Below are 22418 nucleotides of genomic sequence, written 5' to 3'. Positions count from 1 at the left end.
CCATGCTATTTGACAATTTCACTTCTAGAAGCAACTGCCTGCCAAACAGAATCCCCAAATTTGCTCTGATTTGTAGAAGGCATTAATTCAGGTTTGATACTTGCAAGAGCCATAAAAGATACTTTTCCACGCACCTCCAAAAAGGAGTGGAATCCTAGGAGTGAGCAATCCCGTACAAGATAGTTACTAGGTCTTTTGATTGCATCATGCATGATGTAAAACAAAAAACTTCTGATTCCTTTAACTGCTTAATTTAAACCAAAGCATTTAACAATGCTGCATATGTCAGTGAAATACTGATTTACAATTCTTTCAGTACAAAGAATCTTTTTTACATCAGTTTCTCAGTTATTTCTCTCCTATGAGAGAAATAAGTGACTTCATGTTACAGAGCTTGTCACTCAAAGACAAGGATCTGTTTATACTTACACTGATCTTTAAAACAGAATGTTTTCACAAGAAAAAATGGCATTGAAGACTTTAGACAAGCTACTCTGAAGGGTAGGAGGATGATTCTTTACATGTGATTTGATCCTGGAAGTTTGGAATAGTTTTTGTTTTACTGCTTATAATTTTACTAGTTTGCCTGCATACAACCACATGCTTCAGTATCATAAATACCATGCAGATAAAGAAAAAGCAGCACTGGTAATCTAGTAGGATTAGAGGGGAAAAAAGGCAAAGTGAAGTTTACCTTTCAGCTGCCTTTCTTGTTCTTCCAGCATTCAAGTGAGAAACCTGTATATATACACAGCCCTGCAAACCCAAATGGGGACTACACAGTGGAACCACTTCTGTGCTTTGACCGTGTGCTGAAAACTGGCACTACCAGGATACAAGAGCAGCCTTAGACAAGCAACACAAACAGCCCATTCACCAAAGATGCTGCTGACAGGTTTCTTAGGTCAGCAGCTACAGTACTGAACAGAAATGCACTTTGGTCAGAAAGAACACACAGGCATCATGCATAGTCTTTATTTTAAAAAAGATAATTAAAAAAGCATTGAATGGAATGTAGGTACCAATGTCTTTTACAAAAATCATTTACATGTGCTGCAAGAACCTGAGTCAACCCTCTCTCACAAGGTAAGTTTGGTTTACAAGATTTAAATCACAATAGCCAGTTCTGCCTCATGAAAAAAGCTCCTCTGAAGCCCGAGTTGACAGCATGTGACACAAGCTTAGTATTGTCTCTTTTATTACAATAATTTATTTTCAGAAATTAACCTGGAGACTGGTTCATCTCCAGCATTACATATCTGCACATCTCCATAATCTGAGAAAAATTAAGAACGGGGAAAAAGGAGAAAGATAAAAATAACCTGAAACAGATACTTAGAAAAAAATCAAGTTAGAGGGGAGGAAAAAAGTAGTAGATACACAAGAAAGCAAGGTGCCTTTTTTTTTTCTTTTACGAAATTCAGCTTTCCTTGGAGAATAGCAGATTAGTCCTGCCTGAAGACAGTTCCATGGAAAAAGGAGATAAATAAAACTCACAGGAACTCACTACTCCCACTCCAGCCTATTTGCTTTGAACTACACATTCCTCCTTATATTTATTTATGCCCACTTCCCTCAATCATCCAATCTCTAAAATGTTTTTCCATCAAGCTTCTGGCTCTCCAGTCACCAATGTTTACAGTGGGGATGATTTTCCGTGGCTTCAACCATTGAACAAAACGCTTCATTTCCAGGTAACTGCTGTGTTCACTGTAAGGAATCCCTGAAATGAAAAAAATCACAACAATCTGTCAGTCTACTTAGCTTCTTTCAAAAGCACTTTTGCAAGCCTTCCAGCTAAGAAATAATTTTCTGTAAAGTTTTTTTTTTAATTCCTATTTGAGATCTAAAGTTTATAGGTAAGGTAAAACAAAACCCCTCAATCTTCCTTCTAGGAAAATTACCTTGCATTAGGTCACCAAGTCATTCATCAGTGCAAACTGAGCAACATCATCCCCCTGGTTAAATGAATGTTAAGAGATTCAGCTCCACCCACCGATAAGAACTGAGAGGAAGAAGAGGAGCCATTCTTTCAGAAACAACTAAGACATGGAATGAAGTCTTGGCTCTGGAAATGCACTGCCACCAGCATCAGTCAGGCCAAGACTCCATTCCCTCAGTCTCTACATGCATTAGATGAAAGCCTTTATCTGCAGGAGCAGGAGAGGTGCAAAATGTACGTAAAAATCTGCATTCATGAGGTTCTTGATCACTCAGTTCACAGATCTCTCCTGGAGAGACCTGTTCAGTTTCTCAATGAGTTACCAGAAAAAGCAATGGTTACAAAAACCAGGAGTTTCCAGAATAAAAAATATGAAAAGCATCCACATAAAGCTAAATGCACAGAATCTTTGCTACTCTTATACCATATATGGTGATCTTTCCTCTTGTCTGAGGTTTGATATCCACCAGAGAAAGGCATGAATCAGAGTAGGTCCACCCAGTAGGTTTGAAAGCCAAAACTTGATCAAAATTCTCAGAAAACTTATTCAAGTGATCTTGCAAGCCCTGTGAGAAAAAAAATATAGCATATACTTAGTCCCATTAAATAACTCATTAGACTAAAGGCTGGAGATCTTATGACAGAGAGACTTCAGCTTGTCCCTTGGGATCTCAATTGCTTCATGTTAATTAAGCACATATGGACAGATATGCATTACAGATCAGAACACATAAGGCATAATCACACCTTCTTATAAATCTTGCTCCCCAAGTCATTCATTTCCTCCTCTAAGCTGGAGGTCAGCATTCTTGCAGCTAAGTAGAGACAGAACACGGTGTTTCAGTGCAAAATCCTCTGGTTAATTTTGAAGTGCCACTGAGATCCCAACACCTACTTATGCCCAGAGTTAATTAAGCTACCCAAACAAATTGCAGCAAGCCAGTGCATGACTAAAACATGTTTTACCACATCTCTACTCATGATAGAAAGGAAACTATCTTTCATCTGAAAAAAAAAAAAAAAACAACTCGAAAAAGTCCCCAAGTATAAGGAAGGTACATTTCTATTCCTGGATAAAGTGATGTATGACTTCAAGTTAAAAATAGCAAATCAATTTTATATGTCCTCTATGAAGTCTTGAAGGCACATTCTCAATTTGAAAGTCCTGCAAGGTTACAGAATTCAAAATCAGGAGGAAAAAGATTACAAAATAAAGACTGATGAAAAGAGAAGGGCCGAGGGGTAGATGGGCTATGATAGAACAATAACCTACATATCAGACACTTGAAAACTATTAAACAGAGCAGCAGAAAGCTGCCTGTGACACTGCAACATGTACAAACACCTTCAGTACAATGTACAGTAGCAAAATACAGAATTCATCAAACAAGGCACATGAAAGAATTACATAAAAACCCTACCAGAGCACACATTTCATTCAGCAACAGGAATTATGGCTTGCTGCCATGACTCAATACCCTGCAAATGTTCAGTGCTCACTTGATTAAAGGTGTAACTGTAGCAGTCTAATTCTCCTTCACACTTCATCTTGGGAAGATTAACATAGCTTAAGGTAATTATTTACATATTTGCTCACCTTGCTCTAACAAACCCTAAATATAGTACTTCGAATACAAAGATTATTATATTAACCAATGCTAATCTGCTTTCAAATTTTGTTATAAATCAACTGTGCAACATTCACATTAAGGATGCAATTTCAATGTTATTAAAAAAATACGTGTACATTCAGATTACAGGCACTTCTGAAAGTCTTATCTCAATGCTAGTACAAGAGACTGCAGAGCTAAGTAACACAAAAGGGGTTCACAGACCCACAGAGAGCAGTTCTCTTGAAATTTTCCACTGCATATTCCCATGACAGAAGCCTCAACTTCTGGCCATTACAAAAAATTGTTTGTTGCAAAAGAACCATGTGTGCACTTCGGAAAAGATGGCCTCTATCCCCAAAACAAATTACTACAGTGTTTATGCATAACCACTCCACTTCAAACACACATTCCAATTTCTTCTTTTATTGCTTCAGCCAACACTGCTCTAAACGTTCATCCTTTTAAAACAGAAAATATATTTCATTGCTAAATCAGTCACCTTCAATCACCATGACAGCCTGTTATCTGCAGTGTCGCTAAAGTCAGCAGTACACACAAACAGATTCCATGAGGTAGGAAAAGACTCAAATGTGATTAAATATTTAATTTACCATCAGCCCTAACACCACTTAAACTCATCTGGCTTATATAAGAACAGCCATTTGTCAGTATACACAGCAACCCCTGTATTTTACTGGGGTAAAACCAAGTACCACAGTGAATCATAGAATCAGTTGGGTTGGAAGAGACCTCTGAGATCATCAAGTCCAACCCTTGAACCAACCCCACTTTGATTACTAAATCATGGCACTCAGTGCCACATCCAGTCTCATCTTAAAAACCCCCAGGGATGGTGAATCCACCACCTCTCTGGGCAGGCCATTCCAATGCCTGATTACTCACTCTATGAAGAATTTCTTTCTGATATCCAACCTAAACCTTCCCTGGCAGAGCTTAAGCCCGTGCCCTCTTGTTCTGCTGCTGGTTGCCTGAGAGAAGAGACCAATTCCCACCTGGCTACAACAATCTTTCAGGTAGTATCACATCTCTTTGATTTTTTTTTTTACATTTTCTTATTATATATCAAATCCACTTGCAATAGTGCAGCAATGAAAGGTTTATTTTTATAAGTATTTTACTTTTAAATTCACATATATAAAAAAAATTAGACGTAAGTTCTACTTTTTTTAAATTTATATGAATGTTATTAAGAATATCCACAACATAAGTGTATAGCATGTCATCTCACTTTTGACCAAAACAGCACCTAAAGAAAGTCTGGTATCATCTAATAAACAAACTCCTCAAGAAATCCAGAGCTATCCATAGAAAAAACCCACAGGAGATGTAAAGAACCCAACCCAATCCAACAGTAATACAACACCACAAAAAACTTATTCATTATTTCATGGATTTGTTGGTTCATACCTGAAACTACATGAGCAGGAAATTAGCCCAGTTAATAAACAGGATTATGTTCCTGAGATCAGTAAATCAGTAAGCCAGTAAATCAGGAAAAATACATGTTATATAATCCAACAAAACCAAAAACATACAACTGGAAATGATGGCATCAACATTTACACAGTCTGTAAAACTAGTGCATCATTCATCATTCTTTAACTAGAACAAGATTGCAAGTGATCAGATAATTTATTTTTAAAATACTGCATTTTCTGAGTTCACATGCAGAAGATAAATGGTCATATGAACTCCTCTTTAGGCATTTAACATTCTCCTCATTTTACTGATAATACATTCCACCCAGGCACTCACCTAGCTGCTGGCCTCACTGGATGTTTAGCACTCTGGATCTACCCAGCACTCCCAGCTTATGTGAACACAACATTACTATGAGACCACATTCAACAACTCCACATGTGAGGTCAAAACCCCCGTACAGAGGGCCCTGCTGTTAGACCAGGATTCTCACCCACTACATCACTGTGCCTTTAATCCTTCTTGGACCTTTCCAGGGTCTAGGCATCACTTCTGTCATGCTGTAAATGTGTCTAGAACCTCCTGTGCAGGTGAGACGCTGCACAATACAACCACCTCTCTGAGAGGCAGAGCTGTCTAAACATCCTTGTGGTACAGTGCCACCCTGAAAGTCAGATATGTGACAATACCATACATGCTGGGACAGGTGACAGCAGCATCACAGCACAACCCAGAAATCTGCAGAAGAAACTAAAATATATTGCTGGTTAAGACAACACAACAAAAATAAATCCATATATATTTCCATTACTCACTTTCTGCTCCACCATGGAAAATGTTACAAAGTTAAAAAATACTAAGATACTAAGTTCAATCTCCTGCTGCTCACATCCAAATGATATAGCCTCCTTTTTTCCTTTTTAGGTCAATTCTGACCTTGACTGGTCCCACAGCTAAATACCATCTTGCTCTGAAGGATTTGCTTGAGATGGCACAGCAGGCTTGAAGCAAAACAGGAAAATTAATCCAAGTCTGTAAAGCATAAACAACCTCTGTTTTCCTCTTTCTTCCAGGTTACCTTTAATCTAGAGCCTACTGTTTTACCTTAATGCCCTTTGTATTTTGTAGCCTATTTAGAAACACCCAGGAATTAGTCATCCTTCCTAAGACATCTCCATAGAAACTCTCAAAAACAAAAACTCACTGTCTCAAATCTCAACCAAAATGTGCACTTAAAATCTTGTTAGATGAAACAATACCTTAAAACAAACTGGTTTACTTGCTTTTGCTACAAATACTAGAGAAGATTATGTGTGGAAAAACCAAAGCATATGTATATATGAGGTGTCCTGCAGTGCATGTATTTGTTTATGTGGGAGTTTTCATTGATTTTCGAGTAATCTTATCCAATGTAAATCATCAGCACAGCTATAAATACATTCAAATGGACAGAGAAGAACAGAGAACCCTATTCCTTTTTCATCAGACACCAGACTGGAAGTTGGTCATGTTCATGGGCTGCCTCAGAATGGAGACTCACAGGCAGAAAAGCCTTTTAGTCTTTTCCTACATCGGACCAGGTAAAAGGCTGAAAACAGGACTCCATGTCACAATACATTAATTGTTAATAGGACAGATCCTGCAGTCATTACATGAATCTACTTCAAAAAGGCCTGCAAAGAGCAAGTCTTTGAACAAGCCTCATCTTATCTAGTACAAGCACCACATCATGTTTGGAGAAGTTATTAATGTTTAATTGCATTTCATTTTCAATGTATTGCTAAATGTCAAAAATCCACTAAATAAATACAATCTGACAAGAGGTTAAAAAGAGCAGCAAACACAGTATTGGTTGGGAGAAGTCAAGGGAAGTTTAGTAGCAGGTTAATTGACATATATTGATTATATTACTGAAATATTCAGAATATTTTCTGAACTTACCTTAAAATTAATTTGCATCATGGGAAGAACATGAAGCAAAGTACCATTCCAGTCCACACTGATGAGGGAGTTAACAACTGTCGACTCCAAGCACTGCAGTGTTTTGTACTTATCACGGGACATACTTGCTTTTGAGCCCAGAACTTCAGCAATTGCTTTAGGATTAATTAGGAAGAAATGAGATGAAGAAAATTATATTAGCATTCATTTTCTTTGGCTTGTTTTGGAGACATTCCCAATTATTGTACTAGAACATTTTTATTACTGAAAAAATCCCTATTCAACAGGATATAGTGTTTTATATTCTAAAATTAAGAAGAGAAACCTCTAATGGCTGTTAAAAAAACTTTAATATCCTTTCCAACACAGGCCATTCTGTGATTCTATGATTTAAGAAAATGCACAATATAAATCTGGAAGGAAAAACTCAAAAGAGAAGTCTAAGGATTATTATATGTCTTTGCTGTTTCTTGACATCCTAAAATTATTAACAACAAAAATGTCATAAAGACCTCATTTGTTTATTTTTTTTAATTGCCCTTGGAAATTTTCTCAGCACAATCAAATATTTTCATCCATTTAGTACCCAAACTGGCTGCTTGTATATTCAAGGGGAGACGGAAGGGTGTGTAAACATGGCAGAAAACTATTTCTTTCAGAAAATTAAAATTTATTGACTAGAAAACTAAAAAAATAGCAGCAGAATTATTAATTATTTCCTTTACACAATATCTGAACATCCAGACTAAGTGACCTTTTATATCTTCAAGAAAGCAATCTTCTAACACCAATTTAGGTATTTATTTAGTTATTTGATCCAGCACACTTCTTTTACATACCTAAAAAAACTTTTTCTTTTCCTATGGAGTAAGTGCCACAAACAACTAGAGTACGTGGGTTCAGAGTCACTGTCTCAAAGGCCATATTGACAGCAAACTGGATAACCTCTTGTTGAGCAGGAAAGGTGTACTCAGGACTACAGTATCTGGGGCAGGGAAACAAATGACACCACTTTGTTACACAAGATAAAAGACATTTGAAAGACATTATTTTTCTTTAGAATTTCAGTCTACTATAAACACTGATGTGCCCAGATGAAATTGCTGCAATAAAAACCTGTGTTTTCTCTACAACTATTCACTCTCTGACATTGAAACTGAATTCTACAGTTTCTTTATAAATAACAAATGCTCTTTTAAGATAGATATTTGTATCCTGTACTAATTACATCCTTAAGTCTATTTTTTGTCATATACATAAACTGTAAGGCATTATTCATTCACAGAAACATATGGAACAGAAATAAGTCTGCAGCTGAGTATTAGTCATCATACACAGAAAAACACTTTTATATACATAAGTCAGCAAAATGTCTAGTGAAAACCCAGACAACCGATTCTGCCATTTATTTGGCTTTCTTTCACCCTCTGAATTCCTCTTTTCATAACAGAGTCGAATCCACAGAACACCAGTGTTCCATAAGCCTGTTTTAGGGCTGAGCACTTAATGTATGAGTTTTGACATCCAGAATTTGATACCATTTATAAATAATATGGTCATCTCAGCAAATACTTCAGCATCTTTTCCACCACCCACTTTCATTCTTTCATGTAACAGCATAATGGATGAACAAGCTACACATACACAAACTTTTAATAAAGATCTGCTTTTATTCAACCCTAAGTGTTAAAACAGTAATGTCATTTGTATTTATTTCATTCATATAAAGTCTTAATAAACTGAATAAGAGTAAACTGAAAAAAATATTCAATTTAACACCAACTTACGTTGTATCAAGGTACAGAGTGTGGACTTGCTGCCCAACCAAAGCAGGGTAGCGCTCCATGGAAGGGTCGGCCCTGAAGTCTCCAGTGTGCAGAATAACAGTTCCACTGGGTAGGTGGAACAGGATCATTGTTGCACCTGGACAACTGAAACAAACAAAAAACCCACACAAATCATGTCAGCTCTCTGTACCGGCGAACTGTCCTGAATGATAATCCACCCTGCAGTAGCAGCAAGGTGTGCAGAACAGCATTTTAAATCACAGCTGCTATGCAACCTGATTTAGCTAGAAATTCCTGATTTCCAAGGGCATTCTGCATCTAATTCTACGGCCACAGACAATCCAGACTTGAGTTCTCAGCTGAGATGGAAATCAAGCACTAGCTGCGTTGTTGGGATGCCCCATCTTCTAGATATGACAAGATGCTGCCTCAGTTGCAATCTCTGAGGTTCTATTGCTCACTTCTAAAGGGAAGCAGCCCATCAAAGAGAAACAGTAATCTCATCCAGGAGAAACAGAGTTTTATTACTGCAGATTCATCTTCGTTCCTGCAGGACTTACTGAAGCAATTTCTTTTAAACTGTATTTGCAGATTTTAAATGTTATCCTCCATCCAGAACTCTGTGATTATAAATACAAACTCTCTTACCGGTAACAGCAAATCCATTGCACCTTCTGCAGTTGCTACCTGAAGGGCAAGAGCTAAGAACGGAAAACCAGAGTGGGACTAGTTTTAATATCAACCATCTGCAAAGGCTAAATGAAATCTCAAAAAAGGAAAAACTGGCATGAATCAGAGCTAAAATGACAGAACTAGTGGACTCTCCAAGAGGCTAACATACATATGCCTTAAATTGAAGCAGAGGATCAGAGAGACAAACAGGAATAATGAGAAGTGTCCAAATTACATAAGGCTTCATTCATTCATAGAAAGGGTTCTCGGAGGACTTCATGGAATCTTATCTCTACAACTACAAACAAATCCTGCACTCAGTAATATGCAAACCAGCTGTGACACAGTCCTGCATTTCAATATATATACACTACAAGGAAGGGACTCTTCCCACAGCCAAATAAGGTACCCAGGTACCCAGAGGCAGAATGGCAGGAGTACAGGGCTGGTGAACTTTAAATCCAGCATTACCAGTTAGTGCCAGTGCAACAGGTAAAAATCTCTCCCTTTATCACCAAATCCAGCAGAAACTTGTTCCAAATTTAAACAGGCTTTTCTTTGAAGTTCAGTTTTAAAAATGCTGGCTAGGTTGTGTCTCTCAGGGGATCCAAAGTACCCCATTTTTCTCTAGCTCAAGATTTCCCTATCACTGGTTGAAGGTACAGAAGCCTAACCTATCTGATAGTCTCTACTATTTTCCCAAGTAGACACCAAAACCAAAAACCATCCAGACTACTAGAAAAATAATTTTATTACTCAAGAAGCATAAAAATTATGGAGCTACATGTAGTTAACTCAACATACTCAAAATAAGATTATGGAGCTACATATGGTTAATACAACATACTCAAAACAAAATAACATTAAACTGAAGTTCAAAAAAGCCTATATCATTTGCAAAGACAGCTTTGGAAATAGGTGAGTTAAGTACTTGCCAGAAATTTAGGCTCCTACATGACTAATTCACTTCTAAAGTGAAAATGCATCTTATTAAGCCACCTCAGGAATATGAATTATTTTCACTTTTTTCAGATCTACTTAAGCCTAAAACTCATGAAAACATAAACTTCACCTGTACAGCCATTTATCTTTAATATTCTATACATGCAAATATTCCACAGCAAATGCAATGATACTTACTGATTGGCATCAAGCAACACCACTTTGATCCCATCCACGATACATTCCGTGTCCATGGGCAGCACATGGACATACTGCTCTTGGACTCTGAGCTTGCTCTTCACCAGATTGCCAGTTATCTGAAATAGGGAAAGGATTTGAAATGGAATAGGAACAAAATCTAAGAGAAGCATCTGTTTATTTCAGAAACAAAAGCTCTCAAAGCCAGGTAGTCTGGCTTAGAGAGAAACTATATAGAGTCCTGGGTCTTAAATAATCAAGCCTTTCAGTAGCATTTCACCTCTCAAAAAGCAAACGGAGAAAAGCTGTCATAAGAAAGCAAACTTTTAAAAGCCTGTCAACACCTCATGGGTTGGAATCAGAGAGGAGGCAAACAAGTGAGAATAACATCTGTTAGACTGTCAAACAAAGAAAAGGAGGTGGGTAAAGCCTTCTTTAAACAACTAAAGAAGTTTCCATGTAACAGGCCCCTGGATCTTTTCAGAGGACTGAAGTCTCCCCAACACCTACTGCAAGGGCAACATAGGACACAAGCATTCCAGGAAACTTCCAGAGTAAATGATAAACGTTTTTCTTGGATGCACACTCTGGATGGGTTGATTAGGCAAGGTGTTACAAGTGAAGAGTTGGTTGGACATATGACAGCTAAAGGCAGTCTTGGCCATTCAGCAGCCTGAAGCACAGGACACACAGGACGAGGCTAAAACAACTCAATGTGGAGAAGAGATGGATTAAGCAGAATATAATTTCAGACTTCCATCATTTGAATAGAGTTATAGAGAAGATGAAGCTAGATTCTTCTTCACAATGCACACAAAAAAATCCCCAAGCTACAATCTCAAGTTGCAAAAAGGGACATTTCAAATATATAATGGGGAAAAAAAAATCAGAGTGAGCACTGCAACAGGTCACAAGGAAACAGAGTGAAATCTGGTCTATTTTCAAAATTTGACTGACAAAGGTTCCCTGCAGTTTGATTTAACTCTGAAGTTAGACCCACACTTTGAAGGAGGTCTTTCTATATGACTTCTATAGATCCTTTTAAACCTGATTTTTTTTATTTGTTCTTTTCTATGGTATCTAGACAGGGAAGTTTCAGTAATCTTCCATCAGGCAAGTCAGTGTAATGATTTCTTACAAAGAAAATGTAGATTCCCCTGTACATATACCCTGTGCCTACCTGACCCAACAATGGAACTGCTGATCTTCTATTTACTTTTATCACTACAAAACTGATTGCATTTGCATATGGAACAGACAATATCTAGCCATCTTGAAAAACCTTACCTTATTACAGTAGATTGGAAACCTGAAGTTTTTTGTTAGCCCACAATAGTGATCAGAGTGAAAATGAGTAAGGAAATAAGCTGTGCAGCCTTCAATTTCTCCATACTGGAAGGCATCAACTGTAAAACCAGTTCCTACAGCAAAACGGGAGGAGAAGCCAGTCAGTAAACATGTATAGTTCAGAACTAGTTTCTAATTAGATGCTGCTTTTTTCTTTCTTCCCAATTAAAAGGTAATAGTTATACACAGCATACAGTTTAAGGAACCATTTAAAGATTAACATGCTTTGTGTATCAGTCAACAGTTCCAAAAAGAGAATTTCACTTATTAAAATAAAAATTTCACAAAGTATCTACACATAAATACTTTCATGGGCCTCCCAAATATGTTGTTCAGCTGCCATCCTACACAGATAGCAACTGATTAAGCAAATAAAACACATTTACCTGCATTCAGATGGTATTTTTGAAAGTCCACATAGACTGAAATCTAATACTAATGCCTTGACACAAAATAGAGCAGGTAACTTTGGCTTAACAGAATGCATTTTGCAGTCAACTGCAATTCTTGAACTATTCTACATTTAATATTCCTCTTAAAGCATGTAACAATAGCATCATTAAGCAAGCAACGAGTGGTCTTTGAATCTATCTGCTGAGATGAAACCTGCCTGACTTGCCATTGTATGCTTTCAGTGAGCTGCTGTTTGTCTAAAGATGGGGCATAGACAGCTGGATAGAACTTAACCCTTTTCTCTGCAAATGTATTTTTTGAATGCAAATACACTGACAAATGGTCCTTTCACATTGGATTATACTTTCTTAAAACCACCCAATAGTGCACAGAACTAATTCAGCTGGTGGCACTCAAACATTTTTCATTTTATATTGCACATATTTCTGAGATCTTCCAGGAGAACTAGAAATAGTTCCACTTGCTTGAGGCTAGAACTTCAAGTATTTGCAAGACCAAAAACCCATAGCAGTCTTCTAAGTAAAAATCACAAACCAAAAAATCCCCAAGTGTTTGAGAGGTACCAGACTCAAAACTTCAGGGAAGCTGAATTAGGATTAATTACATACTGCTAGCTTGGAACTTAGGATCACTAGTGCATTTCTACTTGGTTTCCTCAAATACTTCCCTAAGACCAAGACAGTGCTTTAGTGGCAAATGGAACTGCAAGGATCGGAAACATCATTCTGTAATTCAAATAATTGCTTGAGGAGATTCTAAGAAATTCTTGGCTGTTTTCTTAATGAAACTCTTCTCCTTGGTTCTGTTCCTTTGCTTTCACAGTTGTAATAAATCATATTTCTTACACTATTGAATTTCAAACGCAAAATTAAACTCAGTTCTTTTAACTTAGTGCTAATAAATAATTGCTATTGACAGCTCTATTTTCAGGCACAACTGAAGTGATGTAAAAGATTAAATTCAGGAATTAGAAGTATTTATTAACAGGGGATATAATAACAATAATTTAAGAAAAGTAGTTACCAAGAGTAAAAACACTAAAGCCTAAAATTAGGAAAAAATATAACATTGTAGCAAAAATTAATTAACCTCAACAGAAAGCACATTACCCTGTATTTTCTTGTAGAAAGGGCAGTATTTTTTTCTTGGTCCTTCCCCTGTAGTAGGAAATTCTTTAATTTTTTTTCTCCACCTTCGTTGGCCACCAGAACTTACATCTGTAATGGCTTCATTTTTCCTTGAGGTTTCAGTAACTTCTTCTACATCCTCCACAGACCCCTCAGCTTTCCTTTTTTGCTGTCTGGGCCTCTTTCTGTTGGGAGTTACTGAACTTGGTGTCTGATTTATCTCACTCAAGCATGTCTCTCCTTTGCTTTCCTCTTTTGCTTTGGGTTTTAACCCAAAGAAAACACCAATGTCCATTTGTTTGAGTTCTTTGGCAGGAGTGGATTTAACATTCACATTTACTAAAGAAAGGGATGGCACTGACTTTGAGGTGGGGCTGGGAAAGCACAAAGCAGCTGTATTAAGATTTCCTTTTCTCTCCACTACTGTCTGCGAACATTCCTGGTGAGCTGTTTCTTCAATTGCATTGGCAGTCATTTTTTCTGTATTAGTTAAAATGTTACTTGGATCCCTCAAAACATTACTCTTCTGTGTCAGAAGAGAGCCAGCCTGTCCTCTGCCTAGCAGTGCAGATGTCTCAGTAACACTCTTGTGTGCAGAATCCAAAGCACAGGCACTGGTACCTCCTGACTCTGTGTCACCTGCTTTGGCAGCAGAGGAAATCAGTCCTGGCTGTTTGGCCTCCTCACAACTAGAAGGAAAAGAAGACCCACTGGCTACCACCCCTTGCTGATGACCCAGATGGTTCAATGCATTTACTTCCTCACAGAAGGTTCTTTTAATTGCAAAATTTCCTGTTTTGTTGTGCTCATACCGGGGCTTCTTCTGTGAGAGAAGTCCATCAAATGTTTCAAACATCTCAGAATTAGAGTCTTCATCTTCCAAGTTCTGCACTGTGAATAATTTATTCTGCAACCCTTTTACCTTCTCCTCCTCTTCCTTAGTCTCATCTTCACTTTCCTCAAATGTACTCAGTGGAGAGTAAGAAATTCCCCAATCACTGAAGTCCACTTTTGACTCTAGGAGGCTTGGCTGACTTCCGTCTTTCTGACTACACAGATCTTCTCCTGTTTCACTTTCTTGAGAGGATGCACAACCATAAAATTCAAATTTACAACTATCATCTGTGGTCTGTGTAAACTGAAACGTCTGTTGAGGTTTTGGAACATCTGCAAACAAGGAAGTTCTTTCACCAATTATATTTAGAGACTTTGTTTGTGGTGAACTCTGTACCATCAATGCACAGTCATCATTTGGGACATGTCTTGTATCGGATGGTTTCTCATTCTGTGAGATTCCCTCTACATGACTTGGGAGACAGCTGGACTTTGCAGCAGTAGAACATGTCATCTGCATCTCCAAAGTGTTTCCTGAAGAGTCAACAAGATAATCTCCTGCCCTGTTTGCTGCAAGTAGAAAATGGCTGTAACGCTTGTAATGGGATGGAATTGTGGAATTACACAGCAAACCATCAGGGCACTCTGGGAAAAGAGTTAGAGATGAAATGTTAATATCCTTGCAAGTAGCATTGGCATAATTATTACACTAAAATCTCACATGTGATACACAATTTAAGAGCTTTTTCTTATAAATACAGCTATTGGAGGACAGAAGGCACAAGCAAAAAAGGAATTTTCAAGGGGCCAAGGCCTCCTGCCCTGAGCTGAGAAATGAGAATGTTTCCAGCCTAAAACCAAGCAGCTGCTGATAATACAGCATTATACAGCCCTTTAACAACAGGAATACTTAAGCTGTGCCTATATAACCATATGCTTTCCAGTTTAGGATTGTCTCACACACAAGCAACAAGCTCAGAGAGTAGTATGTTTCCAATATAAATAATAAACAAATAAACCACACATGTTTCAAAACAAAACACTTCTCAGCTCTGAAACGACCTGAAATTTCATTTCAAATTGCATGGTGGGTTACACATTACACCTAAGATGAAAAAAAAAGTCATATACTTACTTACATGGAAATACATTCAGTACTGAGATGCCAGAAACATTTTATGGCTGTTCCTGCCTTTTTTTTGTTGAGAGTTTGTGAGCCTAATTGTTGAGGGGTTTAAGGTGAATGCATAAATCAATCAGAAGAATTGCAACCAGGTGTTAACACGCCTGCCTTAAATTAAAACCACTGCTAAGATCAGCATTAAAGGCCTTGCATTTCATTGTTTTGAAGAAGCAGCTTCAAAAAAAGCTACAAAGATATAAAAAGGAAAGGGACTGCATCACCTAAAGCAGCCTTTACTCAAGTTTCCTGACTGCATCCTTTCTGATTGTCAAAAGCTATGAGGTGTACTAAGGACATAAATTGGGTGCTTGAATCTGTTCAGATTTGGTATTTCCCCATGAAACTAGAATTTGGTATGTGTCAGTTTGGAAACTGGAATGTGTCAGTTTGATTCCTCTTGTACAGAATTCCAAACAAAACCATGTTGTTCTATGACACAGGAATGTTCATGTGCAATTCTGTATAAAATTTCTGAACCAGGGGCTAACATTTCAAGTAAAATAGCACATTTCAGGTTCTAGCTGCCCTTATCACAAAGCAACATGGTTGCAGGATAATAAAATCTATACCTAAGGAGAAAAAAACCTTGATGTCAAAAGTAGCAGCCTTGTAAACTGAAGGGTTTTTTCTAACCCTGACCTGGTAATTGTAATAGGTTTCATTAGTTTTAAATGGTAAATATGCACCTTCTGTTTCTTCAGTAAACTGCTAAAACTGGAGTTTGATAAACAGCCAGGAATCTTCATCACTTATCTCGGAGTTTTGAGATCAGATTCCAAAATGAGATTTTTCATGTCAGATTTCCACATTCTTCACAAAGAAGCAAAAATTTTTTACAAAAACAGTACTGATCAGTAACAACAGTTTAAAAATCATACCAACAACCATCTCAGGTTTTGAGCTAAATATGAAAAACAAGGTTTACAGCAACATTATGTGAGAAGCCTCTAACTTTTCTCTGAAGGCTTTTTTCTCACTTTATTCATACCTTTTTCAATGGATCCTGGAGTATCCAAACATTCATCCACATGCCATTGAGGTGTCTGGACCAATAGCAAGGAGAAAGGCATCTGGCAGCTGGGACAGTGTCCATCGTTCACAGGCTTTGCATTTTGTGAGCTCTGGTCGGTCAGGCTGCTCACGGTTTCCTGGGAGAGCACCCGACTGTCATCCTTACATTGATCCACATCCTCATTTCGCCGTGATCTCTGCTTGGTTTTCTGAGGTGTATCAGTTTTTTCTGCTGACTTCTTTTTCCTGTTTCTCCTTCTTTTTGGCCTGCCATTGACATCACTTACTTTCTGCACAGGTGTAGTGATGCTCTGTGAATTACCTTGATGCTTTTGCTTCCTAATGGATTTGTACTCCCAAATGTCCTCCTCTTCCAATAAAGCATCTTCAGACATGGCAACACATGCAATATTCCCCTTTCTTTTAACCAACAGTTCACAAATCTGCTTTTCCTCTCACTAATATACTTTCTCTTCCCTCCACTTTTCACTACCTGAAGAAAAGGCCCAGAACCCCATGCCAAAAAATCAACACTGGGCCACAAACCAAAGAGCAGTCCGTGATGGGACAGAAGCATGGTGGATCCTATCCTAACAATAATTTAATGGGCGCCTCTCTGAAGATTTGCCACTTTCCCTGTTAAACAGGCCACGAGTCTGCAAAGACGTGAAGGATGAGCCATTTCCTTCTGTTATCCCCGCTCCTGAGCACTCCCGGCCTCGGGAGGGACAGCCCGAACACCCTTCCCGAGACTGCAGAACAGAACGAAGAAATTCGGCTGCGGGATCGCTGTCGGAGTGTCCCGGGATGCTCCCTGGGATGTCCCGGTGCCGCTCCCTGGAGTGTCCCGGTGATGCTGCCCGGGATGTCCCGGTGCCGCTCCCCGGCGTGCCCCGGGATGTCCCTGTGCCGCTCCACGGCGTGTCCCGGGATGTTCCCCCGGGATGTCCCGGTGCCGCTCCCTGGCGTGTCCCGGGATGCTCCCTCGGGATGTCCCGGTGCCGCTTCCTGGCGTATCCCGGAATGCTCCCCCGGAATGTCCCGGTGCCGCTCCCTGGCGTATCCCGGGATGCTCCCCCAGGATGTCCCGGTGCCGCTCCCTGGCGTGTCCCGGGATGCTCCCTCGGGATGTCCCGGTGCCGCTTCCTGGCGTATCCCGGGATGCTCCCCCGGGATGTCCCGGTGCTCCCGCCTGTTCCCGGGTCTCGCGCCGGCGCCTCCCCAGCCGTTCCAGCCGCGCTTTTACTTCCGCAGATTCGTCACGGCGACTGCCGCTTAATTTTCCTCTTCTCCCATCGTATTCCCACACACACCCTTGCGAAAAAAAAATTAAAGATTCTAGAGTTTAAATTGCTGGTTTGGTCTTTGTCCCAGTGCTTCTCAATTGTGACACCTTACAAGCACAGAAGCCGCCGCACGGCTCAAGGCGGGCTGTGTTGAATCTGCTGTTCGGGAATCGCCTCCGCGGGCTCCCGTCAGGAATGTGCTGCCGTGGATACCAAGGATATGTAAAAACAGGGAATGGGTGAGGAGGCCGAGCGTTGAGCCCAACGAGTCCCTGCGTGCCTGTGCTTGGCGGTGTTTCCTTTCCGAGGCGGCCGTGCCGAATGTGCGGCGCCGAAGCGCCAGCCCCGCACACAGCGCGGCGATGGCGGCGGGCGGGCTGGCGGCGCTGCTGCCCGCGCAGACACAGCTCGAGTACGCGCTGCTCGACGCCGACACTGCCCAGGAGAAGGAGAACCTCGTCTATCAGTACCTGAAGAAGGCGGACAGCCGGGAGCGGGACCTGACGGTGCCCGAGCTCGGCGGAGGTGGGTGGCGCGGCCTCCCCGGGAGGCGGCGGGGCTGCGGCTCCCAGTGCGGGTGTGCCCGGAGGGGCGAGGGCAGGGCCGGGCCCCGCTTCCAGGTGTCACTCCTGCAAATGCCAGGAGCGAAGGGCAAGGAAAAGGATCCCCTTTAAACATGCTCCCCCATCCCCCGGCATTGCAAAAAGCCAGGCTTTAATGCCTCCTTGCCATCCGATCCCGTCAGATCTCGGATGCTCAGCAGGGTCAGCCTCGGTTAGTACCGGGTGCTGTGACAGTCCCGAGGACTTTCCTGTCACTGTCCAAGCTCGCTCGGCCGTGGCAAATGGACCCTTACGACTTAAACGGTGGGACCAGTTCTGTGCACGCTGTGCCTCACCTAAAAAACCCTCTGCGCAGGCTGGAAGGGCACACCCAACGTGGGGAGAGCCCTTCCCAAATCTTCGTTCGAGAAGTTTGGCCCTACAGACTTACATGCAACCTCTATCCTAAACCTCTGCTAGCTTCATTAATTTACTTTTTATTTTAATAAAGCCTTTCCCATCTGTACAGTGTATTGATATCTGTCACCTCTGGCCCTCACTAACTCCCAGCTTTCCCCTGAGCTCCCTTGGTTTCCCTGAGCATCCCTTGGGATGTTCCCCACCTCTCCCTCCCCAGGACTGACACTGTCAGTTTCCACCTCCCTGATAATACGAACTGTGCTGCAGATGTCACAGATCTTCCTTCTGTGATTTGCCCCTTTCACACATTTCATGCATTTCCAATATCTCTTCTTGTCTTAAGGGACTAATAAAAGGTTAAACCTTGTAATATCTTGCAAGTCCAGCTCAGAGTCCTCTAAGAGTCCTTAGTTTACTTCAGTGAGGTTCTGTGCAGCTGAGAGAGCTCACATGGGACAGCAAGACAGAGACCAAAGGACATGAACTTCAGGGTTAAAATCACAAGTCTCATGGGAGTGGATAATGACTCTTCACCAGTGGAGCAAAAGGAATGTTCTCTCTGTCTAGATTTGAACCCCTGAATTGAATTTTAGCTTTTGTAATAAATATTGCTTTCACTTCCTGTGTTCTCTCAAGACTTATTCTCTAAAAATAACTCAAATAGATAACCAACATTTTTCTTTCCAAGTATTTTTTTAATGAAAGGCATTTTCATTCTAGTGAAAAGGGGAACAATGCTGTAAAATAAACTACCCTTTCTTGTAAAAAATAAACACTAAAGCCATTATACTGTGGAAATAATGCTTGTACTTGATACATTATTGTCATTATTGTTACCAAAGCCAAATGTGTGTGCATCCTTATATGTTTATAAATATATGGAGGTAGAGATCAGTCCCCCTCTTAGTGAAACAGATAACAAGCCTCCTGCTGACTTCAGCAGGAATAACTTTTCCTGGGGCTGCAAGGACTTTGCTGAAACTGTCAGTGGAATTTTTTGGGGATTTTTAGATTAGTCAACACTCATTTTTTAGGAAAACACCTTCCGAAATTTAGTTCAGCTTTACGTTGTATCACGTTTATCTTTCCCCCCTATGATTTTCAGATATTATAAGAGATAATAATGGCAGACCATATCTAGGATATTTATTCCTTGTTTTGATACCAGATTCTGATGGGATCAGAGGAATATCTGTTACCTGTGAGGAAAGAATGCTTTCATGTCTCATGTGAAGTGGTTAAAATAAATGACCAGGGGTCTGCTGGGTCTATCTGAAAATACTGTATTTCTTTCCATGTAACAATTAATTAATACCTGACATTTCAAACTTTGAAAGTCAAGATCAAGCACAAAAATATTTCAGTGATCTCTGAAATCAGTTCTTTACGAAACTTAGAAAAATCATTAAGAGTTTAACACTTTCCACCTTTTACTGGCCTTTATATGGGTTTTAAATGGTTGATGGTTACCCACAGGATGTTGTTGGAGGATGAATAATGTAAATCATGTTTTAAAATGTATGAAATTTTGTTCTGTGACTTGCATGTTCTTTGAATTAAAAGATGCCTGTTACAGTAAAATCCAGTTAATAATTTTTTTCCATTTTCTAATTATGGAATTGTGGAACAGTAGGGTGAGTGGGATAAGTGCAAGACTTATTGTTTGCCTTTCTACTTGCATAGAAAGGGACACCGAAGCTTTTTTTAAAGTTAAATGTACCAGGAACGTTGTGTGGTGTTGTGTAAATTAGGTGTGTCTGCTTTTCCCTACCCTTCCCCTAACTGGGTTTCACCATTCCTTGAATTCCAGATCTACAATGGCTGAACACTGAGGGTCCTATTTCTCTTCACAAAGACCTTTGTGGAAAAGTTGTGGTGTTGGATTTCTTTACTTATTGCTGCATCAACTGCTTGCACCTGCTGCCTGATCTCCACGCCTTGGAGCACCAGTACTCTGACAAAGGTAACAGTGCTCTGGCTTCCTTGGAATAGAATTTCCTGGCGGTGTTGCAGATGGAGTAGCTGAGTCACTTTGTTGCTGGTTACTGAACTCCTGGCAATATTTCAGAGGTGTCTAAAAATGTCTTCTAATCTTTTAAGTAGCCTAAAAGAGGTGACTGTATATACTTCAATCACATTTTTAAATAGGGTTAAATAAGGTGTTTGTTGTGTCTTAGACAAACAGGATTTGTGCTTAAAGCCCAAATCTGGTATCTTTAAATAAGGCTGTTTGCCAAAATGATGTAAGATGCAGGCCCAAAGTTAAAATATGTAACTGTTTACACTTGACTGAGGAACCATCTCTGAGAAGAATGTAATAAAGGTGGTAGTGTGGATACAGTTAAGATTACTTGGGTTTTTTCCATTGAAACTGAAACAACAAAATATGTAAGCTTGATTTAAAATTTTTTTGGTATTGGCGTAATTTTGTATGTCATTAACAGTCCTGTATTCTGGAGAGGGAATCCTGCTCTTTGAAGTCACATCTGAAATGAGACTTGTCTCCTGCTCTGTGTGAATAAAAATGCAGGGTAATTTCTGTTTAGAATTCAGTCTCTTGTCATCGTGATGAGTTGTCAGAGATAAGCTGTGGTCTACATGTTGTGTCAGCTGCTCACTTATCAAGGATATTTTAATAGACTGAAGAGTGAGATCAAGAACAGTGTTACTTTCAGCCCTAAAAGTATTGTATTATATATATAAATTATTTACTATATATGTAGTAAATAAAATTGTCTTGAAATGTTTAAGTCCATTTCTGTCTGATTTGGTTTAGTTTTGGCAGCATATATTTTCATGTCTTACCTTCTTTCACTAGAAAAAGAAATGGCAATATCTTTGAAATTTACATAGTCCTTTCGATAGTTTACATTGCACTTCACAAAGACTGAAACTATTTTGCTACCTTGGAGAGCTTAGCTGTTTGCTTTGGAAGAAATTGAGATGTGATATTATGTTTCACATATTAAGAACTTTATCTAATAATGAAAAACCTTCATGGCATTTTTTGGGAGGGAGCCAATTTTAAGTAGAAGTTGATCAGCAAATAACAAGTGCAGTGCTGTGGGTATCAGATGTGTTGGGAAGAAGCTCTAGATTGAGATTGCAGAAGATTACATTGATCATAAAATGCACAATATCTTTAAATGATAAATATCTTACAGTATTGATACTGAATTAATATACCTGCCATATCCTCAGTCTGTTATTTAAGGCTAAATTGTTAAACTGGTTGATAACAAAATTTTCATTTTAACCTTTCCCCCAAGGTTTCTCTTTAAAGTTTTTGAACATCTCTATACTGGTATACAAGATAAAGAAGAGATACTTGGGGTGAAAGTGGATATAAAAGAAAAGAAGAGCAGGTGTGTGGAACATTAATCTCAAATTTAATCCATTAGGAAGCAGAGGATAGCAGTTGGATTCAGGAAGAGATTAAGATGTTTGGTCTTTCAAAGAGAAAAATACACAGGGGGTGGGAGTTTCACTATAGATCTCCCTCTTGGTCCTTTTCTGCTGTTTTCATGTTTTTATTATCAACTCTTCCAGAATTATTTAATCCTTCTTTTCTGTGCTAAGTCTGTACATCTCAGCATTACAGTCATATGTATAAATATATCAAATACATCAGTAAGGGTTGTGGTTTCTTAAACCATAGAAAAATAATTCAGTACTCCTATCACTGTGCATCTTCTTCAACCAAGGTAAACGTGAATCAC

General features: G+C 39.4%; 2 protein-coding genes across 2 annotated transcripts in view; one reads left to right on the top strand and one right to left on the bottom strand.

Annotated features, from left to right (window-relative positions):
* Positions 1-960: 960 nt before the first annotated feature.
* Positions 961-17656, bottom strand: DCLRE1A (DNA cross-link repair 1A). Its single transcript, XM_071564033.1, has 9 exons — positions 16429-17656; positions 13406-14902; positions 11823-11956; positions 10536-10654; positions 8724-8867; positions 7776-7921; positions 6937-7091; positions 2367-2508; positions 961-1723 (listed from the first exon to the last, which is right to left on the bottom strand). Exons 1-9 carry the CDS (start codon positions 16844-16846, stop codon positions 1557-1559), a joined length of 2922 nt encoding a protein of 973 aa, XP_071420134.1. The 5' UTR covers positions 16847-17656; the 3' UTR covers positions 961-1556.
* A 288-nt stretch (positions 17657-17944) lies between these two features.
* The window catches only part of NHLRC2 (NHL repeat containing 2), a 34436-nt gene continuing 29962 nt past the window's right edge, over positions 17945-22418 (top strand). The window contains exons 1-2 of the mRNA XM_071563562.1: positions 17945-18262; positions 20510-20662. Coding sequence (XP_071419663.1) covers positions 18100-18262; positions 20510-20662 — 316 coding nt within the window. The 5' untranslated portion in view covers positions 17945-18099. The remainder of the gene's footprint in view (positions 18263-20509; positions 20663-22418) is intronic.

The sequence above is a fragment of the Pithys albifrons genome, chromosome 9 (genome assembly GCF_047495875.1).
Source record: "Pithys albifrons albifrons isolate INPA30051 chromosome 9, PitAlb_v1, whole genome shotgun sequence".
NCBI classification, from domain to species: Eukaryota; Metazoa; Chordata; class Aves; order Passeriformes; family Thamnophilidae; genus Pithys; species Pithys albifrons.
The sequence above is the reverse complement of the archived record's forward strand: the minus strand, read 5'-3'. Positions and strand labels throughout refer to the sequence as shown.

What these genes read in the sequence shown, in the direction of transcription:
- DCLRE1A (XM_071564033.1), bottom strand. Translation starts at nt 16,846, where the DNA reads ATGTCTGAAGATGCTTTATTGGAAGAGGAGGACATTTGGGAGTACAAA. An exon ending in TCCAGGATCCATTGAAAAAG is followed by an intron (nt 14,903 to 16,428) that starts GTATGAATAAAG and finishes CTCTTTTCCCAG; the next exon opens with AGTGCCCTGATGGTTTGCTG. An exon ending in AAAAGAAAAAGTTTTTTTAG is followed by an intron (nt 7,092 to 7,775) that starts GTATGTAAAAGA and finishes TTAATCCTAAAG; the next exon opens with CAATTGCTGAAGTTCTGGGC.